Below are 11,084 nucleotides of genomic sequence, written 5' to 3'. Positions count from 1 at the left end.
TGTTGTTTTTTCCCCTCCTTTCCAGATAAAGAAGCCCGCGCACCGTCGGCGGGGATGCCGGTGAAGCGAGCGGGCTGCCTGCCCCTCTCTGCCCGGCGCAGGACCAGCAGCTGAGTGGAAGCTGGAATGTTTCCCACTCCAGGCGATGCCCAGCCCTGCCCGCCCTGCTCCTAGCCTGGCTTCCCAGTGGTGACATTCCCGGTTTTCTCCTGTTCGGAGAGCAGTGCCACCGAGCATGCAGCACAAATCCCCTCTGCAGCCGAAGCCCAGGGGAGTTTTCCAGTGAGTCCAGCTCCTTAGAAGCCAGAGTTGCCCCTTCCCAGGCCGGCGTTGGAAGGCGCCTCCAACAGCGAATTTCCCTGCGCCCAGCGGGTGTTGAGGTCCTGGAGTGCGGGCTGGAGGAGGGGGCTGCCATGGAAGAGAATTTGTTCAGCGTGCAGCAGATCCAGCCCAACGTCATCTCGGTGAGGCTCTTCAAGCGCAAGGTGGGCGGCCTCGGCTTCCTGGTGAAGGAGCGCGTCAGCAAACCTCCCGTCATCATCTCCGACCTGATCCGGGGCGGGGCTGCCGAGCAGAGTGGCCTCATCCAGGCTGGGGACATCATTTTAGCCGTCAATGGCAGGCCCCTGGTGGACATGAGCTATGAGACGGCGCTGGAGATCCTGAGAAGCATCGCCTCCGAGACCTACGTGGTCCTCATCCTGCGCGGCCCGGAGGGCTTCACCACTCACCTGGAGACCACTTTCACGGGCGACGGGACGCCCAAAACCGTCCGTGTCACCAGACCCCTGTGCCCGGCTCCGAAGGCGGTTGACTTATCCAACCCAAGCGTTTCCAGCAAAGAGCAGCCACAGCCAGCAGCCATGGGATCCCTGTGGAGCAGGGAAATCGGGAAGGAGGTGGAGCCCATGGTGCACGTTAACGGTGTTGTTCCCGGCAGCAAAGATGCCAGGAAGGGCAAGGACGGGGCTTGTGGTCACTCCTGTCTCAACGGTGGCATGGAAGACAATGAGCTGCTCAAAGAAATCGAGCCCGTCCTGGACCTGCTGAAGAGCAGCGGTAAGGACAGCAACGGAGACGCTCCCTCCAAGGTAGAGACACGGGATATAGAAGTCCAGGTGGACTGGTAGGTCCCTCAATACTTTTTTTACCTTTGGTGGAACGTGCTGGTTTTGGTTCCCCGAGGCGTCGGTGAGCACCTCTCCACAGCTGGCTGCTGCCTGGCACGGCAGGGTGGAGATGGAGAGGAAGGGATGCAAGAATGGGGGAAGTGGTCGGTGAGGGGAAGATGGAAAATTGGGATAAGATTGTGGAAGAAAGATGTAAGCATGGGAAATTGGGGAGATTTGGAATAATGTCTCATGGAAAGCTGAGCTGTGTGAAGGGGTGGATTGCAGGCTGCGCTGAGATAAATTTCTGCTCCATGTTCTCAATTCCATTTGTTTTAAGTTGAAGCAAAATCCCATGCCTCAGTTTCCCCACCTGCCAAATAAGGTCCATGGTATTCCTGTCCTTGTGGTCGCTCCTCTAGTTGAAATCAGCTTTAACTACGGGAGAGGAGCAGGAAGGTTGGACCGGCAGGGCATGGTGCTTCCCAGGAGAAATGAGTTTCCAAACCTTCTGGGAGAGGGGAGGAGAGCCCCAGCCCAGCTCCATCTGAAGGGCAGGGGCAGCCTGGTGGGAAGGGGGGAAATATTTTAGATCGGGAGCTCGGAACGCCCAATCCTTGCGGAAATGCCAGGATGGATCTGCCTCTGCTCCTTCTAGAGCCAGATCACTATTTCAGGACTCGTGTGTAAGGGTGGGGACGTGGGCAGCGTTTGTCCCACATGCTGTTGAGGAGGGGGAAGTGGGACAGCTCCCGATTTTCCTCAGCAATTCCCGGAGCTGGAGGGCATTGCTCTGGAGCTGGAGCAGCTCCCCGGGGCCCTCCCTGCTTTACAAAGCTGTTGTTTGGAGCTGGTTTTTTTCAGTGCCAGCTCCCTCCCCTCCTGACCGTTCATTAACACTGATAGGTTGCCTTTTCCTGTTGCTTTTCCCCAAGTCCCCAAACACATTTTAGCAGTGTCAAGTGCTGCAGCAGGTTGTGGCTGCCCTCGCTTATTGACTGTCTGGAAAAGCCCCAAAGGTTTGCTGGAGCTGCAGATCTCATGCTCAGCCGTGGAAAGATCTGTAATTTCAAGTTCTCTGTAATTTCAGGTTCCCTTGCTGTAGACACTTTTTAGAAAAAGGAAAAAAATGTGTTCATTTTTCTTCATCAGAAACAAGAGGGGAGAGCCACAGCAGGGTCCCCTCCGTGGGCTCCCAGCCAAGGCTGAGCTCCTGCTTGCTCCCATCCCAGTCCCACCCACACCCCCTGTGTTTTCCACCTTCCTTGTTTTATTTTCAGTTGTTTTCATGTCGTTCCTGCTCTCCCAGTTTATTCCTGTTTCCCGTGGAGGACACAGTACAAAGCTTGTCAGGGTGCTCACACTGAGTCAGAAGGAAAAAATATCTGCTGGGCTCGGTGCCGGGGTCTAAGTGTCCTTCCCACCATCCCCTCCCCACCACAGGTACTCTCCAGGTCTTGTTCTCTTGGGTAGTGTTGGGATTTGGAATATTTGATAATCTGCTGTGCAATGGGAAGTGATTTAACCCCCTGAGCCCAGAACGCTCTCCAAAAACCTGTCTGGACTGTGCTTTGATCCAGCACCAGCCCAGCCTGGGAGAACCTGGTTTAAGAATTGAGATGTTGAAAGGGTCATGACTGGATACAAAATGTGCAGGGGGGCTTCAAAATCCTCTCTGGTTTAGCTCAGGGACCTGGGGGTCACAGCCCAGCGAAGCCCCCAGAGGACACAATCCCAGTGTTTGGGATTGTACAAGGTACAGCCTCACCCTTCAAACCATGTCCCCATCCCACCGGCTGCAGGATCTCCAAGGAAACTCTGCTCCAGCCGTAGGGAGGGCTGAAAAACGTGGTTTTGCTTCGTGGAGAATCTTCTATTCAGAGATTAAACAGAAATGCTTTGATTTTGATTTCACTTTGATTTCACTTAAACTGAAGGACCTTGAAGCAGCAAAGCGGGGATTTAACCTACATATATATATATATATATGTATTTTCTTTACCCCAATATTCTAATAAAAACCAAATCTTTGTCATCTCTGTACTTGGGGGGGGGGGGGATGAAAATCCACTTTTTGGTCAAATTCTTCTGCTTGATGAAAAGCTGCTGCCTGGCTCTTGTGGAAGGACTCGGTGTGAGGGAGAAGACCCAGGCTGGAGCAGACGTGCAGGAAAGATTTGCTGCAGGGAGAAGCTGCCAGGAGCTGCCACGTGGGGCAAAGGGCATTTCTGTGGGATGGGGCTGCAGATGATTCATCTCCTCAGCTCGGGCTCACACAGAGCCAGGGCAACCTGAAGGTCTCCTGCACTCCAAGTTTTCTTGGAAGGCAGGAGAAGTGCAGAAAGGTCAGGGAATAACAGGGAGTGGATAACTGGGGAGAGTGTTGGTCGATGCCAAGGAAATGCCAAAAAAACCCCAGTGAGTCTTATCAGATGGATGCAGCTCCCAGGCATCGGCCGTGACTTCTCCAGGCAGGAGTAGTGCAGGAATTGAGCTTTACCTACACCCAGGAGGGTGCAAAACCTCGCTCAAGGTTGAGCCGGACACCTCCGGCCTGGATTATTTGGCTGTTGATCCAGCTGGAGATGAGGGGTTTGGGACGAATCCTGTTCTGTCTCCTCTTTTCCTGGTGCTGACCTTCCCAGCCTGTGGTGTTTTGTCAGAGCTGATCCGGCTCACGGAGCTGTGGCAGCATTCCCAGGAATGGCACAAGGCTGAGCTTGTCCACAGGGAGCCAAAAACTTCTTGATCAAGATGGGCTTTGGCAAAAATAATTCAAACTACACCTGATGCGTTGGGCTTCCAGCTCCTCTCTCCAGTGTTGCTTCCAAGGAAAACTGGAAGGGAGCCTGTAAGAAAGGTGGAGAGGGACTTACAGGAGCGTGGAGGAACAGGATAAGGGGAATGGATTCAAACTGCCAGAGGGCAGGGCTGGATGGGATATTGGGAAGGAATTGTTCCCTGGGAGGGTGGGCAGGCCCTGGCACAGGGTGCCCAGAGCAGCTGTGGCTGCCCCTGGATCCCTGGAAGTGTCCAAGGCCAGGCTGGACAGGGCTTGGAGCAGCCTGGGACGGTGGAAGGTGTCCCTGACCATGGCAGGAGGTGGCATTGGATGTTCTTTAAGGTCCCTTCAAACCATCCTGTGACTGATTGATTGATCCCAAGTTTGCTTCGGGGACACAGTCAGTTCCTCTCCATCCCCTGCACCCATGGTCTGCATTCCCTAAGGAAATTCTCCTTGCTGGCTTTTCCCCCCACCATGTGCTCTTGGGAGCACAGTGTAAGCACGTGTGACCATGGCTGCTCCTCAGCTCAGGCCATCTGCAATTGGAAAAGGAAGCAGGGATGTGGGGCTCAAGGTATGATGAGAGCTGGCATTTCTGCCATGAGGCTCACTGTGGGCTAGGAAGCAAAAATAGAGTTTGATTCACTCCCTGCCAGTGAACCCAGGTCTGTTTTTCCCTCAGAGCTCTGGGGAGATTGTCAGGTCCCATCTTCCCTCCTTCTTCCACCCCTCCCCACTGAGTTGCCAGGGTTTATTTTCCTTCCCAGGTCTCTTCCATGACATGAGCAGCATGATGGAAACATGGCAGTTTCAGTCCAAACAGCAGCCCCAAGAGGGAGAAGCGTGCTGAGAGCAGGAATTCAGTCAGAAAAGGTTTCAAGGTTTCAGGCTCCAGCTTGCCTTGGAACAAACCCCATAATTTTGCAGTTCCCAAAGAGAAAATTCTCTTCCTCCCACCATCTTCAGGACGGCCAAAATCTCTTTGTGTTGCTCAAAACATTTCATTTGCATTTCTGATCTGTCTTCATTCTTCTGCACTTGGACACAAAACTTTCAAACCTCAGAAAGGAGAAGATTCCCTGGAATTACCACATTTGTGCCATTCTGGAAATGGGTGCAGGGAGCTCTGGCAGGGAATAACCTTCCCCTGCTCCCTCGACCAAGGCTTCTTTCTCATCACTCTTACTTGGGCATTGGTCCAAAGAGGCATTTTGTGCCTGGAAAACACATACTCCACCCAAATATATCCCATATTCCCCCCAAACACATGAGAGCAGTCCCCAAATCACCCTTCACCCACTCAGCTCTCTTTGTTGCTCCTTGCATCCCGTGGGATGGGACAGCTGTTCTCCTTGTTGGTGATCCCAGCAGACAAACCCATGGCCCAGGTGTGAGCCTGCAGGAGATCCCTGTGTGAATCTGTGTGATTCCCAGCACACCTGAGCTGTGCTTTTCTTCAGGAGAGCCTGGAATCCTGCAGATGTTCATTGGGAATGGCTGGGAAGGGACGGGAGCGGCGGCTGCAGCTCGATGCTGGTGGAATTTTGAGCTGTGCTGGTGGGACTTTGGGACTGATTGGATCTGTTCCCAGGTCTTTATGTGTCAGTGCCTCCTCAAAGGCATTTTCCAGCCTCATATTTCACAGGCTCCCTGAGGCCACAGCGTGCTGGTTAGTCCCTGATCCCTGTGCTGGGCGCATTCCTGACTTTCTGAGGCTGCAGGATCTTCTGCAGATCGTTCCTTAGGTTCTTCCCGAGGCTTTTGTGGGCCTCCTCCCGTGCTGACCCACGTTCCCTCTCCCATGTGTTCCTTGCTTGGATCACCCTGCAGTTCCCACCCTGGGCACACTCCAGGCAGTGCATCCCGGCTTTTGGAGTTATTCCTTCTTCCAAATTCCCGCTTCCTTCATGAGCTCTGCTCCATCCTCTGCGTCCTGCAGATCCCTTCTCCTGCCCCATCCCTTTCCCTCTGCTGTTGTCCAGACCTTGCTGAACCCTCCAGCCTGCAGTCAGCACGTTTTCCAACTGCCCCAGGGAAAGAGGCACGGGAATTTAAATTTCTGAGGATGCCATGCCCTCTGGAATGTGGTTTTCCATGAGGCAAAAGAAAGGTGAGGCAAGAGCTGCTTATCCCAGCCCCAAGCACTGGAAGGAGGAGCTCTGCAAGTGCAGCCATTCCCAAGGAAAAATCAGGGAATGAGGTAAGAAGAAGGGATTTCTCTCCCAGGGTGTGAGCTTCCCAAACAGCCCCAGGCTCAGGAATTCCAGGAGAAGGGCCTGGAAGGAAGAATCCTGTCCCCTGGTCACAGCACAGGGTGATGTTATCAGCGTCACCAGAGGTGTGGGCACTGCCATCCTTATCATCCATCCAAAGTGGGGTGACAGCAGCCAGGGCTATCTCTGCTCTCTGCCTGGGAAGTCAGAGAGATCCTTCTGCCAAGGAAATTCAAAGGAGCCGAATGACAAACTGACAAACTTTCCTTTCACTCTTTTTTTCCCCCTTTAATTTCTTTTTGGAAAAGCTTTGGAGAAATTTCTGAAAGGGCTGTCTCAGCAACTTCCCTGCTGCTTCATCACTCGGAGCACTGCAACATCATCAAATTAGTCAAAAGAAAACAGTGGTGCCTCTCATTTCTCCAAACAGCCAGATGCTCATTCCAAGGGGAGGCAGCATCCCAGGCTCTGCCTGGCACCAGTGGGGGAGGGCAGGATTCCTCTTTCCTTTTTAAAGTATCAAATTTGGCTTTCAGAACAGAAAAAACCCTCAAACGGGGGTTTGGACCTCTCTGGATCCAAGAGATCTGGCTAAGAGTGTGTAGTGGATGTGGGAGTGGTCAGAGAGGAATACCTGGATCTGGCTTTTGGGACAGTTTGTCCAATCAATGGTTTCAGTCTTCAGCATTGCTTCCAGTTCCTTAAAGACATCAAAGTGGGGATTAAAAAGTCTCATGGAATGGTTTGGGTTGGAAAAGACCTTAAAGCTCATTCTGTTCCACCCCCTGCCATGGGCAGGGACACCTTCCACTGTCCCAGGTTGGTCCAAGCCCTGTCCAGCCTGCTAGAGTTCTCCAAAGAAAAGAAGCCAGCTCCTCTCTCCCTGGCTCTCCCAAGGCAGATCCCTGGGGATGTCCAACCTGGCTCTCTTGAGGAAGCCGTGCCCTCTCCAGTGCCCACCAGAACCACCCTTTGGGCTCTCCTGTTGATAAAATCCTTTTGGAAACATTATCCAGGGGCTGAGCTAGGACGTGGTGTTGTGGCTGTCCCCTCAGCCTCCTCGAGCTGTGAGTGACATCCTCACAGGGATGTGCCAGGACACCCTGTGCCTCTGGGGGCTGGAGCAGCCGCAGCAAGAGAGGAAAATAAGTCATCCCAAAAATCCTGTTTCTGTCCCAGCTCGCAAACAAGGCCCTTACAAGCAAGGGGCAGGAAATATTTGTAAAATGAAGCAATTGATGGTTTTTATTTTTATTCCCCCATCTGTGCTCGGACTGGGGTGAGGCTCTGGCTGCTCTGAATGGGCTTTTCTCTCCCTGCCTCTCTCCAAAAAGACAGAGCCGGATCCTTCTGGGCAGCCTCATCCGGGGGAGGTCTGCACTGGCTCAGGGCAGCCCCTGGCCAGGCACAGCACCAGGAACACCCCCAGGTCACTCTGATGGCTTTGTCACAGCCACGCTTGACTGTGCTTTTCCAGAAGAGCTTTTTCCAGCTTTTCCAGCAGGGTCAGCCCCTCACTGCCGTGCTCATGCAGCCATAAATCCATAGGGAACAGCAGCACGAGTCCTGCTCCTGCCACACCTTCAGACATGTGGGGGATTTGGAGCTTCCAGGTAATTCCCACCCGATGTCCCTGTCTCTCAGGACACTGTCAGGTGGTGCTTGAGGCCAAGCAATGGGAGCAATCCCTGCTCCAGCAGGACCTGTAAATCCCAAAATACCCAAATTAATACCCAATTTAATTGCACATCTGGGATTTCTCCAGCTGCCAACACTTATGGCTGTGCTGCTGTGCACACACGGAGATCCCACGTTCCAAGGGTGCCTTGCTACTGCTGGATGAATCCCTCTCCCAGCTTCCCTCGTGCTGGCAGTGACCCTGCAGACACTTCTCTGGGAGCAGCAGGTACCAGCATCCTTTTGGAGGTGCCTGTGGGATCTCAAACTGTGCTGATCCCAAACTTTTCCTGTGGAGAAGCCCCTGCAGGGTTTTCCAGTGGGTTCCCTCTGCTATGTCCCAAGTTCCAGGAGAGCCAAGGGATCTTTCTCATGGGTTCAGTGCTTGTGTCTCAATTTTGGGCCTGTTGGGAGGAGCAGCAGCTGGGGCTCAGCAGCTGCTGGAGGTGACTTCCCCAACTTGGTGGCCCTGTGCTGACCTGGCTCTGTGTCCCCTGGCTCGATGGGGATCAGGGCAGGAGGGCAGGGATGTGCAGCCCTGGAAATGAGAGTTCTCCAGGAGATTTACCAGCTGGGCTCACTGGGAGGGGACAGCCAGATCAGCTGCAGTGTCATCCTGCTAATTTCCTGCCTGGCTGCTGGGGATTACTGGGCTAGAGGGAGGCTGGCCAGGAGACCCTGAGCTTGCCCTTTGGGTTGGGCACAGTAGGACTGTGGCTCATGATTGTCCCTGTCCTCGGGATTGTCCCTCGGGATCTGTGTGGATCCATGTGGATTCTGGGATCTGTCTGGATCACCACCACCTGCAGCAGAGATTGGGATCTGTTGCCTTTGGCTGAGGTGCTGCGGGTGGAGTTCCTTGTGTTTTATCTGATTGAAACCTTTTCACATCCTAGGAGCCAGGTCACCAGGGAACAGCTTTCATGGCCTGGAGGGGCACAGAAATCCCAGGAAAAAAAAGCCCTTAGGCACCTGTGACTCCTCACTTGCACCGAGGTGGCCACTTTCCAATGTTTGGAAGGTGGCCAGAGCCCAGGGAAATATTTTGGCATCTGAGCATGACTCTGTAAAAGCAGAAAAATGGCAGAAAAAGCACAGGGAGATGCTATGCTCTTTAAATGAAGTATTTTGTTTAAGCTAAAGGAGTTCAAGGACTGTGAAACCAATTTTATTTGTATTTATTTGTCTTCCTGAAATTGAGTCAAGAGCATCCTGTTGGTGTGATTTATGCCTTGAGTGCAAGTGTCCTACTTTGGTCAGTGCCCAAAGCCTGCCACCGTTAATGAGAAGTCTCATTATTGATTCAGTGGCATCTGGAAGACTTTTAAGGACTGACAGCAGGAGCAAAACAATGCCAGAGGACATTTCTTCAGTGCCTGTGCCCATCCTGACCCATGCCCCTGTCCAGCCCAACCCTTCACTCTGTGGTGCTGGTGGCACCGGTGCCACCTCCTGCCTGTCTGAATGTCACATCTCTAAACCCCGCTGGTTTTTTCCTTGGTGAGGGCTCACGTGGCAGAGGTTTTGCTGCTCAGGTGGCATTTCAGAGCCTCTCCCACCCCCCAAAACGTGTGTGGAGAGTGAGTTACACCTGAATTACTCTGGGGTCACCTCATGGGCCAGGGCAGCCAGCGCTGGGATGTCCCCAGTCCCCAGCCTTCCCCTCATCCCCAGCAATTCCAGGGGCAATCCAGCAGTTTGCTTGGCTGAAATCACTTCCACTGACAGCATCTGGAAAGGTCAGGGAGAGGAGAGAGAGCTCCTGGGAAAAACCTGCTGTTTGTTCTGGGTTGTTTTTTCCTCTTCCCTGCTCATGAACACCAGGCTGCTCTGCAAACTCCATCTGCCACGAGCTTTTCCAGCCTCCTTTCCCAGGGTTCCAGCTCGGGTTTTGGGGTGTAGAGGCTCTGTGGTAGATCCAGTATGGGGACAGGGCTTTCCTGTGGCTCTGAGGTGGAATTTCCATTGTGTTTGGGTTGTCCTCACCTCGGTGATTCATCGCCTTGGCCAAGGCTCAGCCTTTCCTTCCTTCCCATGGAGCAGCAGCCAAGTTTTGGCTTCTGTGGGAAGCAGCTGGAGCAGGACCTGTGCCCATGGTCCCAGCACCCATGATTTTTAACCCTTCAGTTTCAGGGAAGGGGAGAACAATCCCCAGAGAGCTTTGCCAGCTCAGATGGAGAACGATCGTGTCCTGGGGGACCTGTGGGGGAAGAGCAACGTCCCCGTGGTCCTGAACAACCCCTACTCCGAAGCAGAGCAGGTAAGAGGCCATGGCTGGGGCTGCTTGGGGTGGGAAAACCAAAATTCCTAGGGTTTGTGGGAACGTGACCCATCCTGATGGGTTCTCACAGCACAAAGAACCTACAGGGACAACATGTATTTGATCCTGAAAGCTGTAGGTGATGGATCCCAGAGCCCATTTGGGCCAGGAGCTGAAGTGGCCGTGGTTCAGTCAGGGAATGGAGGTCACTGGAGAATGATGCTCTTCATGCAAGGGCTGACGTGGGATGGGAGCCCAGCCAGGAGCAGGAGGCTGAGGCCTCCCTGGGGAATGTGATCCCTTTTGGTGGCACAAGGCCAAACTGCATCATTAAAGTCGTTTGGATTCATCTGATGGTAACTCAATAGAGCACTTCACATAAAGTGTTCCAAGGTGCCTTTTCATCTCCTCACACTCCACAGCCATAAATTCTCAGGCTCCCCTGCCAAAAGGAGATTAACTCCATGTTTGTAGAGAAGCCAGAGACGTCAGGCAGACCCTGCCAGGCCACCGAGATCACCTCAGGGAAAACATGATGTGCGTGAGCTCTGCCAGTGCTTGGGCTGAAGGGTCTCCCTGATGGGATTATCCAGGGCAGGACCTGGGGGACCGACTGGAGATCACCTCTCTGCCATGGCAGGGACACCTTCCACTATCCCAGGCTGCTCCAAGCCCTGTCCAGCCTGGCCTTGGACACTTCCAGGGATCCAGGGGCAGCCACAGTTTCTCTGGGCACCCTGTACCAGGGCCTGCCCACCCTCCCAGGGAACAATTCCTTCCCAATATCCCATCCAGCCCTGCCCTCTGGCAGTGGGAAGCCACTCCCTGTGTCCTGTCCCTCCAGCCCTTGTCCCCAGTCCCTCTCCAGCTCTCCTGGAGCCCCTTTAGGTCCTGGAAGGGGCTCTGAGCTCTCCCTGGATCCTTCTCCTCTCCAGGTGAGCACCCCCAGCTCTCCCAACCTGGCTCCAGCCCTTGGAGCATCTCTGTGGCCTCCTCTGGACTGTCTCCAGCAGCTCCAGGTCCTTCCTGTGCTGGGCACC

At 53.8% G+C, this 11,084-nt stretch overlaps 1 protein-coding gene across 1 annotated transcript in view; it reads left to right on the top strand.

Moving 5' to 3' along the window:
* The first annotated feature begins 413 nt into the window (after positions 1–413).
* Positions 414–11,084, top strand: part of NOS1 (nitric oxide synthase 1) — a 37,310-nt gene continuing 26,639 nt past the window's right edge. Inside the window, exons 1-3 of the mRNA XM_062504701.1 lie at positions 414–1,126; positions 9,459–9,480; positions 9,958–10,044. Of these exons, the coding sequence (XP_062360685.1) occupies positions 414–1,126; positions 9,459–9,480; positions 9,958–10,044 (822 nt within the window). The remainder of the gene's footprint in view (positions 1,127–9,458; positions 9,481–9,957; positions 10,045–11,084) is intronic.

Source organism: Cinclus cinclus, chromosome 17, assembly GCF_963662255.1.
Source record: "Cinclus cinclus chromosome 17, bCinCin1.1, whole genome shotgun sequence".
NCBI classification, from domain to species: Eukaryota; Metazoa; Chordata; class Aves; order Passeriformes; family Cinclidae; genus Cinclus; species Cinclus cinclus.
This window is presented reverse-complemented; position numbering and strand designations above follow the sequence as displayed.